The sequence below is a fragment of the Alosa alosa genome, chromosome 7, assembly GCF_017589495.1.
Source record: "Alosa alosa isolate M-15738 ecotype Scorff River chromosome 7, AALO_Geno_1.1, whole genome shotgun sequence".
NCBI lineage: Eukaryota > Metazoa > Chordata > Actinopteri > Clupeiformes > Clupeidae > Alosa > Alosa alosa.
Genome location: NC_063195.1, coordinates 6,631,204 through 6,657,022, shown reverse-complemented (window position 1 = coordinate 6,657,022; position 25,819 = coordinate 6,631,204). Strand labels below are relative to the sequence as shown.

At 40.2% G+C, this 25,819-nt stretch overlaps 3 protein-coding genes across 5 annotated transcripts in view; all 3 read right to left on the bottom strand.

Moving 5' to 3' along the window:
* The window catches only part of LOC125297241 (zinc finger protein 729-like), a 540,495-nt gene that overhangs the window by 99,743 nt on the left and 414,933 nt on the right, over positions 1–25,819 (bottom strand). The gene's annotated exons all lie outside the window — the stretch shown is intronic.
* On the bottom strand, positions 4,286–12,871 carry LOC125297302 (zinc finger protein ZFP2-like). 2 transcript variants are annotated; one of them, XM_048247584.1, is made up of 3 exons: positions 12,601–12,871; positions 10,485–10,824; positions 4,286–5,833 (listed from the first exon to the last, which is right to left on the bottom strand). In XM_048247584.1, the coding sequence occupies exons 2-3, from the start codon at positions 10,777–10,779 to the stop codon at positions 4,359–4,361; spliced, it is 1,770 nt and encodes a 589-aa protein (XP_048103541.1). In that variant the 5' UTR covers positions 10,780–10,824; positions 12,601–12,871; the 3' UTR covers positions 4,286–4,358. The 2 variants fall into 2 exon arrangements, with proteins under 2 accessions (XP_048103541.1, XP_048103543.1); XM_048247586.1 differs by having other exon boundaries at positions 12,706–12,871.
* LOC125297317 (zinc finger protein 501-like) overlaps positions 19,401–25,819 on the bottom strand; it is a 28,525-nt gene continuing 22,106 nt past the window's right edge. For both annotated transcript variants that reach the window (XM_048247616.1, XM_048247617.1), the window contains exon 3: positions 19,401–21,678. In XM_048247616.1, coding sequence (XP_048103573.1) covers positions 20,399–21,678 — 1,280 coding nt within the window. In that variant the 3' untranslated portion in view covers positions 19,401–20,398. The remainder of the gene's footprint in view (positions 21,679–25,819) is intronic.

Here is a 25,819-nt window from a genome sequence, read left to right as displayed (position 1 = left end):
TTAAGGGGCTTAATAAACAAAGCCACAACAATCTTCTTCTTCTTTATGGGTTTATCCTATGGGTTTATCTTGTTCTTCTTCTTGTTTTATTGGCGGTTGCCAACTATATCTTTAGGCGGGTCAATATAGGCCTATAAAAAAAAACACCTAACCTCAAAAAAATTGATACAAAAGGTTTTTCATTATGATAAATGATACCTTTAGATGTACTTAATAACATATTAAAAATCTAGTAAAATCTGACCACAGTAAAAAAAGGAGACCGTTTCTTAGGAAATAATGTTTTGTCTTTAAAATATTAGTATAAAATACAGTGTGCATACAGTGACTAAGAGGAGGTGTGTCTTATTAGTCTCATATAGGATAACTATTCTGAATTGGTTTGGAGTCACTAGGTCACATGGCTTGGGAGGTATTGAAAAAAGGAGACCGTTTCTTATGGGAAATAATGTATTTTCTTTAAAATATAAAATACATTCTGATACAATACAAATGTGCATTCTGCATTGGTTTGGAGTCACTAGGTCACATGATGTCAAAGCTATTGACAAAAAAGACTATGAAGGTAATTCAGAAGGTACTTTATAGACGGTCCCTAAGTAGGTTGGCTGGGAGCAAGTAGACAGGTCATCTGTTTGTACATTGTCTGCAAACACGGGGTGAAACCGGCCGCATTAAATATATATCCGAATATCAATACAAATTAACTTGACCTCGGTGAGCTACCAGATTTTTTTGAAGACGACACTGCCAACTGGGAAGAGAGATAGCAATGATTATGTAATTATTGGGTAATATTGGACGTTAGCGTTGTCAACCTATTTGCAAGCAACTTATTAAATTAATTAAAATATTAGCCTTTTTGTATCAACCAACATTGCGATTCATAGACTGCGAATATATGCAAATATTGATAACAAAACCCAAGCTTTGCTGATCTGTGTGGCTATGCAGTAAACATTGAAGCCTCTGAGCAGTAGGCTAGATCAGTGGTTCTCAACCTTTTTTCAGTGATGTATCCCCTGTGAAATATTTTTTTTCAGCCAAGTAGCCCCTAACCAGCGCAAAGCATTTTTAGTTGAGAAAAAAAAGACTTAAAACAGAGCACTGTGCCATCATTGTCTAATTTATTGAACTTTGGAAACACATACAAAATTCAAACATTTGGAAAAAAACTATTTTGAACATTTTAAATTTTAATAATCCATGACAAAATTTATTGCAAATTATTCAAACTAATGTAGTGAAAACAGTGACCATATAACAATTTAAAACCATATAACAATTTAAAACAGTGACCATATAACAATTTAACACTAATTGGTAGTGTTCTCTCTTGAACTATAAATAATATTTAATATTCATTAAATCATTGTTTTTAAAGTATTTTTGCATGGATTCTACTTTTTAAAAATATGTATATTTTAAAATCTCACGTACCCCCCGGAGTGCCTTCACATACCCCCAGGGGTACGCGTACCCCCATTAGAGAACCACTGGGCTAGATCAGCCAGATGATGATAAGCCCGAAATTAGCAATGAGGAGGCCATGAGGGATAAGTAGAGAGGATAAAAGAGTAAACAATATGAATTAAAATGATTTAATGTAAGACAGATCTGTATATGACAGCAGTAACGTACATGATCAACCTATATGCCGTTTGCTCAGAAATGAGTGTAGTAAAGGAGTCAGTAGGCTATAGGCTACATCACCAAACACCAATATGATAGCCTACCCACATTGAAAAACATGTGAACATTAGTTCATGCCTCTGTGGAAGAGTGGAATACATTTCAAATGCTTTATTAGGGCCCGAGCACCGAAGGGCGCAAGGCCCTATTGTTTTTGTAAGGATTATTATTATTATTATTATTATTATATTAACTTTGTCTCAGAGCGTTTTCCTATTTGAGGTGGTTAACATGGTCGAAAACTCTTGAAATTTGGCACACACATCAGGTGTCACGCAAAGCAGTTGGTAGCAAAGCAGGTACAAGAGCTTGGCCCCGGGCGTGGCCCAGGGACTCAGTAGCGCCCCCTTAGGTGATTGAGGCAGTGGTTGGCACATACTTTCAGCTAGACGCATCAAATTTGGTAGGTGTGTGTATCTCCTCAAGATGAACAACTTTCGTATGTGCAATGCATTAGCCACGCCCAACAGGAAGTGAGGTATTTGGGATTTTGTGCGGACTAAAATGTCATGAATTGTGATGCCAAAAGAGGTTCTTCCCATCGGTGAAAACGCATGAAATTTGGCACACACGTCAAGAGGTACCATGAATACACAGGGGAAAAGCCTTGGCACTGGGCTTGGCCCAGAAACTCCATAGCGCCCCCTTATGTCACTGTGACTTGTGGTTGGCATATAGTTTTAGATACACACACTAAATTTGGTGGGTGTGTGTAACTCCCAAAAACAATCAACTTTTGTATTAACATGCCATTAGCCACGCCCACAGGAAGTGAGGTAATTGGAATTTTGTGCATTGTGGACATGATCAATTTTACCGTACTCCTCCTAGACGGTTGATCCGATTCATGTGAAAGTTGGTATACATGATGCCAAGATTCTGATTCTAAATTGTGAAGCTTTTTTTGATATGTTGAAATGACGAAATGGCAAAACTATGAATTTTAATACCCTTCCACATAAACAATAAATGTGTCTTAATTCACCATGCATGGCTTGACATTTTTAAATTTCACAGGTCTTTGAATACCATGGGAGTGATGATATTGACATGCCCACAAGGCATATTTGGCATAGCGCCACCACCTGGCAACAGAAAGAATGGCAATTACACTGATGTCACATGATCAATTTGAACATACTCCTTCTAGACGGTTTGTCAGATTCATGTAAAATTTGGCAAATATGATGCCAAGATGTTGCTGATGTTAAATTGCGAAGGGATTTTTGATATGTTGTAATATGTCATGATTTTAATATCTCACCACATAAACAGGAAATGTGTCATAAAGTCACAGTGCATTGAATGAATGGTCCGAAATTTCTCAGGTTACTAGATATTAGGATTATGATGATATTCAGACACCCAATGGGCCTGCCTGGCACAGCGCCACCACCTGGCCAAGTAGGAAATGTGCCAGAAATGGACAATGCCTTAAGTGACTGATCTGAAACTTTATAAAATATTGGATATCATTATAGTGATGATATTCACACATATAATTCATATGCCAAGCATAGTGCCACCATCTGGCCAAACAGGAAATATGCCAGAAATGCTCTATGCTTTGAATGACAGTTTTGAAACTTCTCAGGTTAATAGATATTATAATTATAATGATATCCAGAGACCCTATGGGCTTGCCTGTCATAGCGCCACCACCTGGCCAAGCAGGAAAATGTGCCAGAAATTGGTAATGCCTATATTGGTTGCTCTGAAACTTTGCAAAATATTGGATATCATTATTGTGATGATTTTCACACGTGTAATTCAAATGCCTAATATAGCGCCACCATCTGGCCAAAAGTGTATCAGAAATGTTCTTTGCTTAAAATGAATGGTCTGAAATTTCTCAGGTTAATATATATTATGATGATGATGACACCCAATGGGCCTGCATTGCGCCCCCACCTGGCCAAGCAAGTACATGTGGCAGAAAATAAAATACAAAAACATATAGAACATGCATCAAATATGTACATTTCACAAACGCACCACGTCGGTGCTTTGTTGGATTCCGACATGTCACGGGTTGCGGCCCGCAGGTGCTCGGGCCCGCCATTGCCGCTTGCGGCTATATTTTCTTTCTGTTTTTGATACTGTAACTTATCAACCTATCCTTGTGGAATATTTTTTGTGAACTTCTCAGTTTAAGTAAATTATTATATAACCTTTACACATTTGTTGAACCACTAATAAAAACTACAGGATAGTAAGAACTGAACTGTTGCTTAATTTATCCAATTTCCACCACCATGGGAAAAGTGGGCTGGTCTTGGGCCTGAAACTCCCGGGCTGAAAAGTGGCCCCACTCCGACCCTGTCTTATGTAATAATAATAATAATAATAATAATAATAATAATAATAATAATAATAAATAATATGTTATTTTATATTGCGCCTTTCTCAAACCCAAGGTCGCTTTATATAGTAGGAAGGCAGGGAAACACAATAACAAACAAACAAAACAATACAACAGAGACAAAGGCAGGGAAACACAATAACTAACAAACAAAACAATACAACAAAGACAAGTTATCTGTATGGAACTATGTGTTGGGTGTGGAGGAGAAGTGATCATTAAACAGAAAGGTCTTGTGTAATATTTAATCAAAGTATTGCTACTTTTACTTTAGTACAATATTTTAGTACTTTTTCAACCTCTGCTAGACACATTTATGAGACTTCTCTCCAGTGTGTATTAGCATGTGGCTTTTAAGAGTTGTACCTCTTGAAAAAGCTTTTCCACACAGGGTACATGTATGAGGCTTCTCTCCAGTATGCGTAAGCATGTGACATGTTAAGTTTGACATTGTTTGAAAAGCCTTTTCACACTGGACACATTTATGAGGCTTCTCTCCACTGTGTATAAGCATGTGTATTCTAAGAGTTGAAATTTGTGTAAAAGCTTTTCCACACTGGGAACATATATGAGGCTTCTCTCCAGTGTGCGTAAGTATGTGACATGTTAAGTTTGACATTGTTTGAAAAACCTTTTCACACTGGACACATTTATAAGGCTTCTCTCCACTGTGTATTAACATGTGTCTTTTAAGAGTTGAACTTTGTGAAAAAGCTTTTCCACACTGGACACATTTATGAGGCTTCTCTCCAGTATGTGTACGCATGTGACAATTAATACTTGTGGATGTTGTAAAAGCTTTTCCACACTGGGCACACTTATATGGCTTCTCTCCGGTATGTATACGCATGTGCAATTTAAGAATTGAGGATGTTGTAAAAGCTTTTCCACACTGGGCACATTTATGAGGATTCTCTCCAGGATGTGTACGCATGTGACATTTAAGAGTTGTGGATGTTATAAAAGCTTTTCCACACTGGGCACATTTATATGGCTTCTCTCCGGTATGTATACGCATGTGCAATTTAAGAATTTTGGATGTTGTAAAAGCTTTTCCACACTGGGCGCATTTATGATGCCTCTCCCCACTGTGTATAAGCATGTGTCTTCTAAGAGTTGAACTTTGTGAAAAAGCTTTTCCACACTGGACACATTTATGAGGCTTCTCTCCGGTATGTGTACGCATGTGACATTTAAGAGTTGTGGATGATGTAAATGCTTTTCCACACTGGACACATTTATGAGGCTTCTCTCCAGTGTGTATACGCATGTGAAATTTAAGAGTTGTGGATGTTGTAAAAGCTTTTCCACACTGGGCACATTTATGAGGATTCTCTCCAGAGTGTTTCATGTTTGGCTTCTTTCCTTTGTGTTCATGCATGTGGCGTGAAAGACTTGAACTATGTGAAAAAGCTTTTCCACACTGGGCACATTGATGAGGCTTCTCTACAGTGTGTATCATCAGCATGTGGTTTCTAAGACTTGAACTATGTGAAAAAGCTTTTCCACACTGGGTACATTGATGAGGCTTCTCTACAGTGTGTGTAAGCATGTGCTGGTTAACTAGTGAGGATGTTGTAAATGCTTTTTCACAATGAGACTTCTCCTTTTCATTCACCCTGACAGAGTGTGTTTGCTGGTGTTTGTCAAGTTCTCTCTGAGTCATGAAACTCTTCCTGCAGACCGTGCAGTGGTGCAGCCTTCCTTTGAGCTGCAGGTTGAGTTCATCATTCTGTCCCTGGATCTTCTTTTGCGTTACATGTGGATGTTCTGATACACCTGAAAGAGATACCATAGAGACTTAGAATTAGAATGAAGAGTTACCATAGAGACTTAAACGTTTCGCCAACAGACACATTACTTACTATAAGACACCCTGACGCTGGGCATGTGCGATTTAAGCAATGTTATTGCATACCACATCACACTGTATGAGTAAGTCACATACAATGTAAATCAAGTTGAAAAGTTCACAAGATGTGTGTTCACACTATAAGACCCAATGTGCTATAACTTGACTTGACTTCACCAAAATGCCAAATGTGCCGTCTTGCCCATATGTATATATATATATATATATATATATATGTGTTCCGAAACATCTAGAAAAGGTGGCGCCAGCGTACAGTACCCGCCGGAGTTATTGGCACCTCTGCTAACGTTGACTAAAAAGAGAAAAATAAAAAAAAAATTGGAAATTGATCTTAATGCTTAGGTTAAAAAATGAGGAAATATACAACCTTTAAGGACACCAATTTTCTTTGAGAATGAATAATGTATAATTAATTAATTAATAAATAAATAAATAAATAAATAAATAAATAAATAAATAAAGGTTCTTCCTTAAAATACAGGGGTCATAAGTATTGGCTATGTACTGTATATGTTAAATTCCCACAGAGGCAGGCAGATTTCTATTTTTAAAGGCCAGTTATTTCATGGATCCAGGACACTATGCATCCTGATAAAGTTCCCTTGGCCTTTGGAATTAAAATAGCCCCACATCATCACATACCTAGAGATTGGTATGGTGTTATTTCAGTTAGCCTATTAACTGGTTTGATGCTCATTGAGCTGAATGCAAATCAACAACAGGATTGTCAGTGGGCCCCTGCACGTCTCCCTAACGAGAGATAACATAGTAACGTTGTGTTAATCGTGAACTGCATATTTATTCAAAACAGCCGAAAAAAACAGCTAAATGCACTGCATTAAGGCACCTAACACACAAACAAAAGAAAAAAACAATAAACATAAAAAACAAAAGTCCATCATGTCTGAATGACTACCGCCCAGTAGCCCTGACGTCTACAGTGATGAAGTGTTTTGAGAAGCTTGTGAAAAACATTATCTGCTCATCCCTCCCTGCCTCCTTCGACCCCCTCCAATTTGCTTACAGAGCCAACAGGTCTACAGAGGATGCCATCTCAAACCTCATGCACACCACCTTAACTCACCTGGAGGAGGGGAATGGGAATTATGTGAGGATGCTGTTCATTGACTTTAGTTCAGCATTCAACACGATAGTACCTCTCACCTTGGTCACAAAGATGAAGGCCTTAGGACTGAACACCACCCTGTGTCACTGGATATTTGACTTCCTCACCAACCGCTCACAAGTGGTTAGAGTGGGGGTCTGACATCTGACTCATTAACCATCAGCACTGGTGCTCCCCAAGGCTGTGTTTTGAGTCCACTGCTGTACAACATCTACACACATGACTGCAAAGCCAACAGTAGTCATACCTCCATCATCAAGTTTGCAGATGACACAGTGATCTTGGGCCTGATTAGTAACAACAATGAACAGTTCTACTTGGATCAGGTTGATGAGGTGGCACAGTGGTGTCAATCTAACAGCTTGACACTGAATATCAATAAAACCAAGGAAATGGTAGTGGATTAGAGAAGGCAGCAGCAGAACTACAGTTACACCCCACTAATGATCAGCGGGCAACCTGTAGAGAGAGTCACAAGTTTTAAATACCTTGGTGTCCACATTACTGAAGACTTAACATGGACTGTTAACACTCAATATGTTCTGAAGAAGTCCAGACAACGACTCTACTTCCGTCCAGCTAAGGAAATTCAAAGTTTCTACATCCATCATGAAGGCCTTCTACACTTCAGCGGTTGAGAGTGTTCTAACTGGTAGCATCATCACCTGGTATGGGAACTCCACAGTTAGAGATTGTAGTACTCTGCAGAGAGTAGTGCGCTCAGCTGAACGTACACTATAAGAACTCAACTCCCCTGCTCTACAAGATATCTATTCCAGAAGAGTACTCCTAAGAGCCCAAAAGATTCTGAAGGACTCTTCTCATCCTAACAATGGATTATTCCTACCGCTGAAATCAAGAAGACGCTTATGTAGTCACAAAGCCAGAACTGAGAGACTCAGGAGAAGTTTTTATCCCCAGGCCATCCGAACTCTGAACTCACACTATACTGACTTTGCACACATTCACTCCCTCAGCACTCTCAAACATTTCCCAACTCTGAACTCACACTATACTGACTTTGCACTCATTCACTCCTCAGCACTCATGACCCCCACACACACACACACACACACCCACACACACCTACAAGACTTTTAGCACTTTTACATCCCTCTCCCTATGCTAAGCAGACCTTTTATTTATTTTCTTATTTCATCACACGCCAAAACACACACACACACACACACACACACACACACACACACACACACACACACATATTCTGATATCTGACTTTCCAACTTTTGCACACTTTTTATTTATTATTTTTGATTTCTCCTCCATCTACCCATGTCCTTGATTGCCTAGCCTTTCTGCCCCCCACCCCACCCCACCCCACCCCCATCACACACACTTACATCATCACTGTCATCACTTCACATACATACAGCACTCCTCTACATACTTGCTGCACACTGCCCCCCACACACACACATACACAGCACATTGTCTTCAGGATCTTCCAACACACATCCTCTACATACTTACAGCACACTGCCCCCACCTACCCACACACACACACTACTACACACATACACAGTCACTGTCACTGCCACCACACATCTTTCACTGTCATCACTACATACATTACACACATCTTGCACTGTAAGTCCCTGACCCCCAACACACACACTTACATCATCACTGTCATTACATACAGCACACAGTACTGCACACTGCCCCCCACCACATACACAGCATTGTCTTCAGGATCTCCCAAACACATCCTCTACATACTTACAGCACACTGCCCCCACCTACCCACCTACACACTACACACACACACACAGGTCACTGCTCCACTCCCTCCCCTCCCACACCACACACACCCTACATTACATACACTCTGCTTGCAATAGTAAGTCCCCCCTACATACACAGCACATTATTTCATCAGGAAGCTTCTCCAACACACATCCCCAACATACTTACAGCACACTGCCCCCACCTACCCACCTACACACTACACACACACACACACACACACAGTCACTGCTCCACTCCCCCCCACACACACACATCTTCACTGTCATCACTACATACATTACATACAGTACTCTGCTTGCAATAGTAAGTCCCTGCCCCTACATACACAGCACATTATTTCATCAGGAAGCTTCTCCAACACACATCCCCAACATACTTACAGCACACTGCCCCCAATACACAGCACATTGTCTCATGAGGAAGCTTCTCCAACACACATATTGCACACTGCCCTCTCCCCACATACACAGCACACTATCCCATCTCCCCTGTCATCCCCCCCAACACACACACCAAGACCCCTGGCAGTTGGGTTAGCCCTTGAGCCGTGGATCTGCCCAAGGTTTCTTCCTTGGTAGGGGAGTTTTTCCTTGCCCCTGTTGCTCTGGGTGCTCCTTGTTGGTGCCCCCACCCAATCCCAATCCTCCCACCTTTTTTATGCAGCCCCTTGCCACTTAATCTACTAAACCCCTCTTCTACTGCACCCCCATTAATGCACAAATAGGCTGACACCAGACATAATTTCACTGCATTTCTTACTTCCAGTAACTATATGCATGTGACAATAAACTTCCTTGTATCCTTGTATCCTTGTATCCTTGTAACCCCTCACTGTTCCCCGAGTGACGCTGTTGTTGCAGGCAGCTCACTGCGCCAATATTAGTGTGTGCTTCACCTCACTGTGTGTTCAGTGTGTGAGTTTGTTTCACTAATTCACGGATTGGGATAAATGCAGAGCAAATTTCCCTCATGGGATTAAAAGAGTACATATACTTTTATCCTCTAGAGTCACAAAACTCAGTGCTACACACCTACCTAAACTTACAAAAAGTAAGGAATTTTTGTTTGGTGTCTGTGGTAACCAGGCAGAGAAGATTTGGCAAATTTTTCATGGGTGCAACCCCACATACTCAGCTCCGCTGCTCATCCCACAAGTGCATGTTCCTTACAAATGGGGCACCATTTGAAAGGAAACTAAACAGGCTTTCCAACGGTATAAGATGTATTGCCAAAAAACATTACCCTGGAAATCCAGAGTTCTCGCGAGAGCACAATGGAATTGTCTCTGCGAGACACTCTGGCAAAGAGCAATGATGCACGTTACTTTTACCCCAATAAATTCGGGGAACCAGCTAAACTGATGAAGATAGCGCTGCAATGTTGGAGGACAGTACACATTGGTCGTAGTGTTATCCGATATCCGAAATAATTCAGAGTAAACATGGTCTAGTGTTATCCAGTTGCGTGCAGTGAGATTTTTAAATGCGTGCTTGTTGCCACCCCTCTAGTTGGGCCATTACATTGCTCTTTGCCAGACCCTTAATCCTTCTAGATTATCAGGGCCTGGATTTTCCAGGCTAAAAAAACAACAGATAAATAATCTACACACAAATGTCCTTACTTTTTTGTAAGTTTATTTAGCTGCTTGTGAGAGGACTTACTTTCCAGCAGATGTTCGTGTTGTTCCTCCTCTTCCTCCTCCTCTTTCTTCACTTCAATCGTCACTGTTGTCATTTCATTGTAAGTAGACCTTGGTGACTCTGTGACGTCTGTTTCAGTTTTACAGTCTGTTTGAGATTCACAGTGAAGCTCTGCAAAGGGCTTTTCTTCTTCATCTGGACATGAAATCATATGACCATACTCCTCCTCTTTTATATCTTCTTCTTTCACCAGCACGATCAGGTCAACCTGCTGCGTTTCAGCACAGCCAGAACTAAATGGAACTCCGAGATCCATGTTGCTAGCTGAACAAAGATGATCCCGTCTAAAGTGTTCAATTGCCTGTAGTCAAGGAAACAGAATGAGGTCAAAGGTCAAAAAGGCCAAAGGGTCATTCCACGTCAGTTCAACCAGGGCCCACGCACTTAGGTCTCAAAAAATTCTGAAAAAATTACCAGGTGTACCAATGTTACCCAGGAGACACACTGTAAAATTACTCTCATGTAAGATCAATACTTTCCAAGATACAGCCAGTTTTACGGGGGTCGATTTTGTTCGGCCTCTTTTTTTTGTCAAAGTTCACACTGTTGACGCTGTGTGACGGGGAGTGCTTTGCATTTCCCATTGTCCATGAGTCACCTATAACAGGTTGCCTTGGCGGCCGTTATTCTTTCACATTTCCATTGAGATTACATAGTAAGGAGCTGGCTCAAGGGTTATAATTGTATTTTGTCGTGTTTAGTTGTATAATGAAAGCACAGCTTTTATAGCCATCCATGCATTTTCCCTTCTGGCTGTTTGGCTATGAATTTGGTAACTATATCAGACTATTTGACGTCTTTAGAACACTAAACAGGTGGAGGTGTCAAATGTTGAGTTTTTCCAGTGTAGATTTTTTGACGTTAATCACTCCTAAGATGTACTGCTATTGTTTATCCAAAGTAAAATACCTGTTTCGAAGTTAACTGATGGTCAAATCAACCAAAACTCTGATTGTTTGCACCTCAATGGTGTGTGACACGAGTTTGTGTGAAAGAATCCCTTACTTATCAGAGTAAAACATACATTCATATTACATCACAATTTATAAATGAACGAAGTTTAAAAAGAAAAACACAATATATCAGAGGGATAACACAACTCATTAGTAAGAAGAAATAACATTTCTATCGTAATTTCCTGTTAAATTAAATATTTCATGGCGCTATTGCGGCCACCAGATGACGCCATTTCACTGCTTGCTTTTACATCCAAAAAATGCCCGAAGTGCAGTGAAATGCCGCCATCTAGTGGCCTGAAATATGTAATGTAGCCCATTATTTATTAGAAAAGAAGCGACCGTCGAATAATCTTGTACTTCCTTGTCAATTAATTGTGTAATCCTTCTGATATATTGTTTTTCTTTTAAAAATTCGTTCCTTTATAAATTGTGGAATATTATTAAGGTACGTTTTGGAATGTAATTACTCTGACATTCAACATTAAACGACCACAAATTTAGGCAATGGCAGTCTTAGAGGCTGACACTTTAAAATCTCTCCTCACTGCTTCAGCCAAATTATGTTATTCCTGCTCTATGTTGTACCAAAATGTAGTTTATAATCAAAGTGAAATGGTTGCTGGCATAAGTCAGCGGTGTTAGTTTAACCACATAATAGGCCTTTATCACTGCAGCCAAAGTAGAAAGTGAACAGCCCTGTTCCTGTGTGAGCACAGGTGTTTCTAATTAAGTGTCAGATTCGGCCACAGTTACTTCAACCAGAGGCCTCGTTAATGTTTTTAGGAACACCTGTGGTTTGCCTGCCGACAGGAAATTCAACAGCCCTGCTTCAGCTGCCTGTGGGCTGCCGTGATAAAGGCCTATTGACGTTTTGTTTATATGTTGAATGGAAGTCAATGGGAGCCGGAAATCGCTAAATAGCGGCGACCAAAGACTAGCCTATTTCTCCGGATAGCGAGACGACAGCGGTCCAGAGGACCGATGAGGAAAAAGCAAGCGGAACGCCGATCTGCCCCCATACCAGGAGGCCGATAGTGGTCCACATGACTCAAGGTTATTGGCTTTTTAGGGAGAAAACACCGATCTCTAAAATAGGTTTGCATGCATGTATTACTTACTTCTTAAGATCGCTGATTTCTACACAGCCTGTCACTCGCGAAGTTACCTGGGATGCTTGTCTAACTAGCTCTCGTCTGTTTCTGAAAAAAAAACATATAGGCTACCTTCCAACGGCAAGTTCGCTGCTCCGTCAACTTAGATATGCCGATTTTGTGTTTGTGTCTGATTAGACGTGGGACAGTGTTTATCCCTGCAAATTGTCTTGAACCAACATCAACGTGCAAATATTCTCCCGAGGTGGGCTGCGTGTATCGGCTTCAGCTGCGTGAAGCCAGCGACAACAAACAACATTTCTTCTTCTTCTTGTTTTTATCGCAGGTGGCAAACAACGTGTGGTTGCATTACCGCCACCTTCTGAAATGGAGTGTGGGTCTGAATAATATATTTCCCTACACTTAAATTATCTTTATTAAACCAGTTCTTCTTAAAAAACAAAGAAAACAAAAACCCAAAATATACATCTCCAGAATTACTTGGCAAAATATCATTTAATTTCAAAGGTATCTCTTCATCTTCTAGCTACATTGCTAAATTGCTACATTGAGCATCCCGATAACAAGGGGGTGATGTGAAATACTTTTCCAAAATACAAATTTATGTGGCCTGAATCACCTTTTTATGTAAAGGCCTAGAGCAGGGGTTCCCAACTTTTTTTTGGCCGGTGACCCTATTTTGATGTCAGAAAATGTTGGCGACCCATATCACAATATAAGCGCGCATCTCATCTCTGGTGTAACATCCAGTCGAGAGCGGTACTTTGATTTCAAGCATAATTACATAAATCAGATATCTCATGCGTGCTGTCTAAGTTTATTTTTACGTTGCTAAATTTGTAATGAACGATCCATACTAGTTTCAAGAGGTTTTTATAAATATATATTCTTATGTAACATACAGGTACATTTTGAGATATCTAGTCAGCCGACCTCATTTGAATTTAAGGCGACCCCAAGGTTGGGAAACGATGGCGCAGCAGAGACATGCGTGACGTGACCACGCCGAGTGGGCTTGGTTTACACAGGGGTCAGGGCTGGCGCTGCCGCTCCCGCTTTTTAAATAGACCCATGTCAAAGGCACAGGACAAGCCGACGGGGCCAGTGGGGAAAGCCTGACAAACAAAGCCTATTGTTTCCATGATTGCTTACTGTATTTAAAATATATATTAGCCTAGATTTCCTAGGCTACATTATTTCATAGAGATGTGAGTGTAAAGCACGCATTCTCTCCCTGCACCGCTCTCCCTCAAACGGGTTCATCCCGCATCTCCCCTATGCAAATCAAAATGGTGGCTTGTGCAAGAACTGTTCATGCAGACTACAGCTGGCGCGGTAGCCTACACAACTTTGTTCAAAATCGATGCATTCAAGTTGACTTTGCAAAGTTAGTAGGCTGTTATAGCCTATTTATCATAACATTGTCAGTCGCGTTGTCAATCCAAAACGCAAATTTATTCAAACAGCTACGGAATTACCTGTAGCTTAATTTGTGGAGGGCAAAGAGAAAGCACCTGTTTGACATAGGCTAGGCGTGCGGGCCTGTCAGTCTTGCCCGTCCGATTAGAGGGTTTCCTTCGTTTATGCTCACTATCTTAAAAAGATGCGCAAGTCAACACTGCGCTGAGAGCTCAAGAATCAGTCAAATCGCGAAACGATGAAATGCATTCATATTCCACTTTTTATGTCATAAACTTTGCATGCCTATGGAAAGGCTTTGTGGTAGGATTGTCCAATGGTCAAGCTGTTGCTTCAATTTGTGTTTTAATTTATATGACACATCGATGCTGGGTTCATCAGTTTTGTGCAAGGAAATGTTTAGACTACTGCGTAATTTGTAATTTCCGTTCTATAAGTTCCACTTTTCATGTCATGAATGTAACATGCCTATGATAAGGCTTTGCAGTTGTATATGGTCAATCTATTGAGAGAGGGGAGGAGTGAAAGAAGAGCAGTTAGAGAGGGAGGAGTGAGAGGGAGGAGAGAAGTGAGAAAGATGAGGAGTGAAAGAAGAGGAGTAAGAGAGGAGTGTGTAGAAGAGAGAATTGGGGTGAGAGAAGAGAGGACAGGAGTGGGAGAGAAGAGAGGAGTTACTAAAAGATAGGAGAGGAGTGAGATCATTTGTAAAATTTATTTGATGTTAGCCAAACATCCCAGGTAACAAAATCGGCACCCCCCTCCCCCTGCACAACCCTGATGGGGATACAGGTGTTTGGGCAATGAACAGGGTCCATGAAGTTTTAGAGCATAGGGGTACTAGGTGTTTGGGCATTGATATTGTCAGGCTGGAAATGAACGTGGGTCTTTTGGGCTGCAGGTGGATGACTTACCCATGAGCTATGGACGAGGTCAGTTTTGACATGTTTGCTTGTGAGCATGCAATTTAATGAATACAGATCAACATTGTTCCTGTGGCTGTCACTGCATTTCCCAGAATGCAGTCAAGAATGCAGGAATATAGTATGAATATAGCATAGGGATAGATTCCCAGAATCTCTTCACATTTCTTCCTTCCAAACCCATGTCCAGGCACCAGGGAAGGTTGATGTGTTGACTGTTTAACTTTGGAACTTAGTGATTTTAATCTCAATACTTAAAAGCTGTTTACATTGAAAAGCCAGCGTGTGAGTGTTTTGTTGTCTGATTTTTCCCACGTTGTGTATATTCATGACCTCCTTTTTAATCTCCTCCAGTGTATACTAGCATATGCTGTTGAAGACTACATATTAGTGAAAAAGCTTTTCCACACTGGGTACATTTATGAGGCTTCTCTCCAGCACGTATAAGCATGTGGTGGTTAACTAGTGAAGATGTTTTAAATGGTTTTTCACAATGAGAATATTTATGTGGCTTTTTGCAAGACGTCTCCTTTTCATTCACCCTAACTGAGTGTAATTGCCGTGTTGGGGTAGTTACTTTTAAAAAGTAGTGTTTGCTTGTTACTCATTACTTCTCAAAAAAGTAACTCGTTACTTTACTTAGTTACCCTCTATGGAAAGTAAACTTTTACGTTACTTTTATGTTGCTCGACTTTGGGCAGAACCCAATATCTGTTCCTAAATGTGTAGGCCTACAGAAAGTTCTACTATGGAGGACATAACAGGTATTTCTTTTGTGCTATTTATTATAAAAAAAAATGCCACAAACAGAGCACTTGACAAGAAAACATTGGGGTTATAGGCTTCAACACCACCACTAAAGCCCTATGAAACAATATCAAATAACATAGCCTCGATACATCTTGGGCATATAGGTGAACACAAAATATATGAGGGCTTATTTTATAGCCTTATGCTCTTTCATTAAACAGGCGCTCCTCCGAAATTTGGTGCAAAGCTAGTGCAAATCGTATCAATAGGCTGGCAGTTGAGTTAACGGCAGTGGACAAAATCAGGGCACAGTGTAGGCTACAACTAACACTCACATTCCTCCCCTTAGTTTCAACGAGTTCGAAGTAATGTCCATCCCTCAGAAGTTAGCGTTGGCTGCGTCTCGCATCATTGCTACCAGCCTCTGTCACGTACCATGTGGAGCTATGATTGCACTTCATGCTACCAGCCTCTGTCACGTAGGCTGCCATGTGGAGCTCGTGCTGCACACGCCAGCTTGCTGTAACTTCGTACTTTTTTTAATTGGACTGATTCCGACTATAACACAATCAGATAACACTTTCGACTGTCATCTGTTTAGCTCCGCACTCTGTCACGTACCATGTGGAGCTATGATTGCACTTCATGCTACCAGCCTCTGTCACGTACCATGTGGAGCTATGATTGCACTTCATGCTACCAGCCTCTGTCACGTACCATGTGGAGCTATGATTGCACTTCATGCTACCAGCCTCTGTCACGTACCATGTGGAGCTATGATTGCACTTCATGCTACCAGCCTCTGTCACGTACCATGTGGAGCTATGATTGCACTTCATGCTACCAGCCTCTGTCACGTACCATGTGGAGCTATGATTGCACTTCATGCTACCAGCCTCTGTCACGTACCATGTGGAGCTATGATTGCACTTCATGCTACCAGCCTCTGTCACGTACCATGTGGAGCTATGATTGCACTTCATGCTACCAGCCTCTGTCACGTACCATGTGGAGCTATGATTGCACTTCATGCTACATAAGCAAGAGCGCAGCTGAGAAAGCAGCGTCGCTGTCAAACCTGTCCCTAGGAAAAGTAACTTTGCGCCAATATGAAAAAGGAACTACGTTACGTTACCAAATTTTCAGTAGTAGCGCGTTACTGTATTTACGTATTTTCAGTAGTTACGTTACTGTAACTCGTTACTTTGTAACGCGTTACACACAACACTGGTGTTTGCTGGTGTTTCTCAAGTTCTCTCAGGGCTCTGAAATCCTTCCTGCAGGCTGATGGTCAAATCAACCAAAACACCAATATTGTTCGCACCTCCAAGTGGTTTTTGGCTTAAAATTGTGTGAAAGAATTAGCCTGGAGATTCCAGACCCAAATGTAATGGCCCAACTCGAGGAGCGGTACCAAGCATGCATTTGAAAATCTCACTGCACACAATTGGATAACACTAATATGACCAATGTTTTACTGACTGATTCCGGACTATAACACAATCAGATAACACTACGACTGTCATCTGTTTAGCTCGACTCTGGCCCGCCTATATCAGATACACCGATATGATTGGTTCCCTGCTATACAAAGGACAAAAGTAACGTGCATCATTACTCATTGCCAAAGTGACTCACTGAGCAAATTCAAATTGTGCTTCCACAAGAACTCTGGATTCCCAGGGTATGAAATTAGATTATCTTAGATTAGATCAGATTCAACTTTATTGTCATTGTGCAAAGTACAAGACAACAAAATGCATTTTGCATCTAACCAGAAGTGCAAAAAGCAGAAAAGTGCAATGTGATATACAAAGTATAGACAGGTGGTGCATAGACAGGACAAGACATATAGTGCAGTGTAGACAGTAGTATACAGTTGGTTTACAGAAGGTGGTTTAGAGTAATATAAATTAAATGGTCATGGTTATGGGATTTGGCAGACGCTTTTGTCCAAAGCGACATACACATACAAAACAATATAATACTTACATTTAACAGGGAACAATTTAAAATGTTGGTCAGACTACATTAAGAAAAAATGCAATTATAAAGAATGTCAATTCAATTAATTGCCTAATGAAAAAAACAATGAAAATGAAGGAAAATAGCAATAATAAACAATAAAGTCCATTCAATCAATAATATAATAACAATAGCATGGTGAGACTACATTAAGGAGAATATTAATAATAAACAACAATGTCAAATTAATCAACAGCCTAATGAAAATAAACAATACTATACAAACATATATTAAATATTACAATACTATACAAAATATTAAATGTAAATATTAGAGCTGTTGAAATTAACCATGTAGTTGATGCATCGCAATGCGGACATGGATGATGCTGCATCAATACAGTGGCCAACCATAATCGATTATAACGCAATGATGTTGCTCGTTAATTTTTCGGACGTGGCATAAACATTCAAATTAAAAAATAAAAAATTCTCAGAGTCTAGATCCAGGTAGCTCGCGGGACGCCTATAATGCGCCCGCTGCACACCTTTTAAAAATAGCCAACAAGTCGCCTGCAGATCACGCTCTAAAAACATCCTCCATTGTGAAGTTTTTAATAGATATTTAATTGTAGACCGTAACCATTTTAAGAATGTATGTAACCATACATCTACATTAACTTGATATTGGTGATGCCTTACAAATTATAGCTGGGTACAATTTTAGTCTTTGGCTCTGAATCCTTTTCCCATTCAATCTTTAAACAACGGAAGCGGAGTGCATACACGCTTCCTCGTCTGTTGTAACCAATAGAAACGTACTGTATCTTTTCGAAAGTTCTGTGGCCATTCCGTGTTTGTCACATACAGTTTGTGCATGATTGATGATTGTTTAAGGACTGAAAAAGAATTGCTTTAGCTCACGGGCCTTTTCTCCTCCGTGTAGCAATAGTGCTGAAAATCTTGTGGCATGCATGGAACTTGTTGCATTGTATCACATACAATGACAACAATGATTTATCTATCTATGCCATACAATAGGACTGTGCATTACCTGGCATAAAACAATACTTTTTTTGTCAGATCATGGAGAGATTTCAGATGTGCAATAACTATAATTATTACTATAATTAATAGCCCTCATTACCAAAAAGGTTGGAGACCCCTGATATAGCCCGTCTTTTCTAAAAAGTTTTCTCAGATAGCATAGCCGGGCCGGCCCTACCGTGGTGATAAGCGTCAGGGAGGATGGATGATACAAAGAGGCCATGAGGGACTGAAAAGGTAAAAAAGACGAAAAGTATTGGAGCAAAATGCTGCCAAATGTGCCAAGCTTCCAGATACAGCTTCCAGATACAGCTTCCAGATACAGACATAAGTGGTAAAGAGAGATAGCCATGATTATTAGCGGCGTAATTATTGGGCTAATACTGGACGTTGTAGCGTTGTCAACCTATTCGCAAGCAACATATTAAATTAATTAAAATATTAACCTTTTTGTATCATCCAATATGGCGATTCATTTACTTTGCAAATATGGATAACAAATCTCAAGCTTGATCTGTGTATGCAGTAGCCTAAGCCTAAAAATAAAAGTAGTCTCTGAGCAGCAGATGAGCCAGTCCCCAACTTTTGTCACAAGTAGAAAAGACAATAGAGTTAACCATATGAATTAAAGCTATTTAATGTAAGAAAGAACAGTATATGACGGCAGTAGGCTACATGATCAACCTATATGCCTTGTTTGCTCAGAAGTGGGTGTAGTAAAGGAGTAAATCACCAAACAACAACAGGATAGCTGACCCATGCAGAAAAAAACATGTAAACAATTGTTCAATATGCCTCTTAGTGGAATTGTGGGGTACTAAACTACAGAATAGTAAGAGCGGAACTGTTGTTTTATTTATCCAATTTCAACCACCACTAAAAAAAAGTGGGCCGGTCTTGGACCTGAAACTCCCGGGCTGAAAAGTGGCCCCACTCTGGCCCTGCCTCTAAACCTGCTGTTTCGGGTGAGGAGAGACCTGTAACGCCTCCCGGAAGGGAGTAGTAGTTTGCAGATTTGATCTGGTGATTAATTCTTCTCTCGTACCCATACTTGGTGACTGTACGTTTGTCATGATTTTCAAGAATAAGAATTACGAGTTTTAATGCTGCATGGCCAGTGTTCATCTGGCCTAGCAACAGTAACATACGGGTCTTGACAAGGGGTTGATGGTCGTGAGATTTGCAATTTTCCCCCATTGTCCAAGTCAACTACTACCACAAATTAAATCAAAATGTGGGAAATGGCGCAAAACTGCTACGGTGTTTGTGCACGCGGATCGGATTTGTTCCACAAATTCATATCAAAACTAATTTAGACTAGTGTGGACTTATGAATATGAGATTCGGACAGGTCGCACATCATGATGCCTTGCTGCCATCGAACACTATCTTAGAAGCCGAGATTTGTATCATTTAAGACACAGCCAGAGTGTGTCTTCTGATGTTTCTCAAGTTCTGTCAGGGTCCTGAAACTCGTTGAACAACCTTTTCAGACAAGGGACATTTAGGAGGTTTACTTCCAGTGTGTAACAGCGTACTGGTTTTAGGAGTTGCATCTTCTACTGTCCTTATTGCTTGTTGTGTTTTTTTATATTGTATACTTTTAATTACTTTTTCTGCTGTTATTTAATGTTGTGTGTGATGTCTGTATGCTACTGAGACCTTGAATTTCTGGTTTTAGGAGTTGCTTGTGACAACTTGACTCACTGAGAACATTCATGAGACTTCTCTTCAGAGTGTCTTCGCATGTGCTTATTAAGATTGAAACTTAGTGTAAAAGCCTTTCCGCACTGGGCACATTTATGAGGCTTCTCTCCAGTGTGCATGAGCATGTGGTTTTTAAGAGTTGAGAGGTGTGTAAAAGTTGTTCCACACTGGGCACATTCATGAGGCTTCTCTCCAGTGTGTATTCGTGAATGGCTTTTAAGACCTGAACTTTGTGAAAAAGCTTTTCCACATTGGACGCATTTATGAGGCTTCTCTCCAGTATGTATGAGCATGTGGGTTTTAAGAGTTGAAAGGTGTCTAAAAGCTTTTCCACACGGGACACATTTATAATGTTTCTCTCCCGTGTGTATTAGTATATGGGTTTTAAGAGCTGAACTTTCTGAAAAAGCTTTTCCACACTGGACACATTTATGACGCTTCTCTCCCATATGTAAGTGTATGTGGCTTTTAAGAGTTGATTTTCGTGGAAAAGCTTTTCCACACTCGGCACATTTATGAGACTTCTCTCCCGTGTGCATGAGCATGTGGTTTTTAAGAGTTGTGTGTTGTGTAAAGGTTTTTCCACATTGGACACATTGATGAGGTTTCCCTCCAGTGTGAATTAGCATATGGCGTTTAAGACATGAACTATGTGAAAAAGCTTTTTCACACTGGTCACATTTATAAGGCTTCTCACCAGTATGTATTAGCATGTGGCTTTTAAGATTTGAACTTCGTGCAAAAGCTTTTCCACACTGGGCACATTTATGAGGCTTGTCTCCAGTGTGCATGAACATGTGTTTTTTAAGAGTTGAGTTGTGGGTAAAAGCTTTTCCACACTGGACACATTCATGATGTTTCTCTCCAGTGTGTATTAGTAAATGGCTTTTGAGAGTTGAACTTTGGGTAAAAGCTTTTCCACACTGGATACATTTATGAGGCTTCACTTTAGTATGTATGAGCATGTGGGCTTTAAGATATGAAAGGTGGGTAAAAGCTTTTCCACATTGGTCACATCCATGATGTCTCTCTCCAGTGTGTCTTAGTAAATGGATTTTAAGAGTTGAAATTTGTGAAAAGGCTTTTCCACAATAAATACATTTATGTCGCCTGTTGTGAATAGAATGCGTCTTCTGGTGTTTCTTGAGTTTAGTGAGGGTCGTGAAACTCTTCCTGCAGACTGTGCAGTGGTGTGGCCTTCCTTTGAGTTGCAGGTTGAGTTCATCATTCTGTCCATGGATCTTCTGTTGCGTTATATGTGGATGTTCAGATACACCTGGAAGCGATACCATAGAGACTTAGAATCACATATAGATGTTCCACATTCAGCAATTAAAGCATAATTAAATAAGTTGCATGATCAAACGTGACCGCTGATTTGATGATACTGGACCAGGAAGCCATGGAATTTTCTTCCTACAGATACAGGTCTTAAGTTAACTTTAAGTCACATCTGACTATCATTAACCATTGTTCGAATTGCGTGAATGGCTGTTGCTGCATAGCCTGGGTGTTCCCATGCTGCCTTGCGCACGATTTGATTCACGCTGCTAAGGCAGCCTGGAGACCATGGAGCAAATTTTCGCCTGAGATAGGGAACCAATCACAGAACAGGTGGGAAAGCAAGACGATGATGAGCTATGCACAGACGCATTTGATAGACATCCGTGGCACCCAATAAATGGATCTGGGTATTTTTTTCAAATACGAGAAAATGAACGTTTGGTTCCCAGACCACGTCTCTTTGAGAAGTGGTGGCGCTAGCCAGGCTAGTTGCTGCAAGCAAACATCATCAATGAGCTCACCCAGCTAGCTAACGTTACATATACCTTACGAAACTGAGTTATGCTAACTAACACCATCTTCAGCCTGGCATTTTGACAGTAAACTCAAAAAACATACAGTATATTATATATTATATGATTATTCTAAAGTTTCACTTGTAAGTAGCCTTCAGTTTCAGTTGGAAATTGTTATCTAACACTGTTTATCTTATTTTCTTCTATTTCTGCTTTCTATAGGTGCTGCTTCACTCTGCTACTGGTGGTGGATAAGGCTGACTGCAACCGTTGGTCTAACGTTATGGATGCAGCACACGAGAATTTCTAAACGGATAAAAAGTAAATAAATGTACTTGCTTTTCAACTGATAACAAGTTGTCAATGGTTATTTATGCAAGTTTGTGTAGCCTCACCATACCTAGGCCTAGACAAATTTATCCTGGCTGTAGATAAAGCAGGATATGAATTTCCCAAAATTACTGTATATAATATTACAGCACTGGTATTACTACTGTACTATGATCCAGGGGCCCTATTGATACTACTACTACTACTACAGAAGTATGGTGCTATTATGTGCTAGCCTAGAAATCTAGACACACCCAGCGGCAGCAAATTTAATTTGTTGCACAGGCTAGTCTAGCAACTCTCCGTTGGCTTGCGAGATGGAAAAATTAAGCTTCAATAAGGCCAATCACATCGTGTATAGAGTCGGTAGGCGGGCTTAACATAATGATTGATGACAGAGTTGAAACAGTTCGTCGTGAATTCCCTGCTACTTGAAAACAAAGAAGATGGATGTTGCTGTTGGCGAACAGCGTGACACGAGTTAAGCTTTTTTTAAGTTGGCAAAAGTTTGAACTAGCAAACTAGCTCCGCTGGTGTGAAAACGCATGGGACTCATGAGTTGTAGCGCTATCCTATTGGGTGCAGAGGGAATTTGAAAGACAACCGATTATCCCGCCCCTCGGACTGAGCACTGCTGACGGTGAGTCCCCAGACCCTACATTTTAATGTGGGTCTGGCTCGTCAGGCTAATTATGAGCATGACATGTGGTTAAATCTTTTTCCTTTTAGAAACGTTTGGCAGCCTGCCCAAAGCACTTCCACTGGTAGCCTCTTGGCTGGACGCGCTGAGGACGTTGATGTTACCATAGAGACTTGGAATTATACAGATGTTCAGAAGACAGTAGTAGATATCTTTTAGGACTGCTACATAACCCAGTTGTTCAAAAGTGATCTAATCTGATTTTTGCCCATCTGATTAGATCAAAGTTTGAAAATAGGTTGTCTAAAGTGAACAAAAAAATATCCTGAAACTGGACAACATCACATCGGGAGACAATTTTCAAAATGTGATCAAGTACTATAGCTTTTTTGACATATTTTTTGGATATTTTGGTTCATTTAACTGTCTAGAGAAATAAAGAAGACGACACATAATTGTTAATATTCATTATTTGTTATGGATTAGATAAAGTGCCTGGCTGGTTTAAACAAACTGACCATGGAAGAGGATGTTTCTAATGTATTACTGTTTTCAGTCTTTTTAGATAAAACAAATAAAACAACCCCATGCCATCTATTCTAACTGTTGTTTATTACATAGCTAATGGACTAAATTGTGGTATGTAGCAGAGGTGTGTACTTGAGTCACATGACTTGGACGAGTCAGACTCAAGTCACAATTTTGATGACTTCAGACTCAACTTGACAAAATTAGAAATGACTTGCGACTCGACTTGGACTTCCATGCTATTGATTCGAGACTTGACTCGGACTTTGCCACTTTTACGTGTAATCACTTGCAGCATGGTTAAAATTATTTGTATCGTTCATACCAACGTCAGCAGCCTCAAGTTCATCATTAACGTTACACCTGGCACTCATCGTTATTTTGCATGTCTAGTATCTAGTATGAGAAAGGAAAAGGGATGATCACTCACTGATCATCCTCCCAATGTCGTTTGACTGATTGGAACCTGTGATATTATGATGGATCCTCTGATTCTGTATGGTTCGATCGCCTAAACAATTTAATTTGCTCCACGGTGCTAGTCGAAACTATCATGGAATCATCATATTTACACCCATATCAGCGTTCTGTTTTGCAAAATCAATAGCAACGAATGTGAAATATTTATCCTGTATACTCTGAGTAGTCTATGGCCTTGACGACATTAAAATGCTTGTTGCAATAGGTATTTTATTTGTTATTGTAGGCAAACTCCTGCGGGCATGTTTACCCATTCAGTAAAGGGTCATTCTGTCTCTTTTCACCTAAATTCTGAAAATCTTCCCACCTGACCATCTCAGAATTTCCTGGAAAAATTCTAGTAAAAAGATACACTTCTTAATAAGAAAAATCCAAAATATTAAAGGGATATTCCATCATTTGGGGAATCACACTCATTTTCCACCTCCCCTTGAGTTAAACAATTGATTTTTACCTTTCTCCAGTTCATCCAGCTGTTCTCTGAGTCTGGCGATACCACTTTTAGCTCCAGCCCAGCATAGATCATTGAATCGGATTAGACCATTAGCATCTCGCCTGCTAGCATCACATTTAAAAGTGACTAAGATTTCCGGTAATTTTCCTATTTAAAACTTGTCTCCTCTCAAGTTAGAAAGTGTAATAAGACCAACGGAAAATGAAACATAGCGATTTTCTAGGCTGATTTGACTTGGAACTATACTCTCATTCAGGTGTAATAATCCAGTAACTAACCAATGGAATGCGAGTATCAATTGTTTAAGTCAAGGAGAGGTGGAAAATGAGTGTAAAACCCCAAATGGTGAAATATCCCTTTAAGTTAATAGTTTTCTCAACTAAGAAAACTTACAAAATATTTGTATGAGGGGCATTTTTTTGGCATCATACTCTGAAAAGCCATTTTTAAACAGCAATATCTGGAAAACTATCTCACCTGTCGCCTTCAAATTTTCTACAGTCAATATCTGTTACTAATAACATCCAGACATGGAATGTCATGAGTGTAGCTCAAGTATAACCTAGAACGGTAGGTACTTAAACTTCTTCCAAAATTTGACTTGGCGAAATAAAATAGCACATTTGAGTTGTTGAGCCCCCAGTTTTGCAGATTGAAGACTTAGATTTTACAGTAAGCATCTCTGGTACTAGTCTAGAGCATGGGTTCCCAAACTCCATCAATGTGGGCCTCCCCTCTGAAAACAGTGACACCTCCGACAATCATTTTCAAATAATGATATTCACTTCAGTTAATCCACTTAAATCGGTGCTACACTATGCTGTGCAATGCAGTGAGTTTTCATCATATTTTCGACGTTTGGCTTTGTTGCCCATATCAGGCTCGGGCCGTGCAGCGATAAAATGTGACAAATATGTCCATTTTAAGTTAGCTATCGGAACGTCACATATATTACTGTCACTTATGTCCAACTTCTTACGTGTATGTCACTTAAAGGAGAATTCCGGTGTGATATTGACCTAAAGTGTATTGAAACATGATACCGAGTGTGAACGTATGTCTCATAGCCCATCTCGGCTTGTCCCCTGCACTCCAAAATCTGGCTAGTTAGCCGATGCTACCAACAGCTTTTTCAATAGTGGTGCTTCGGCATCGGGCTAACCATGCAAATAAATCACTGTTTTAC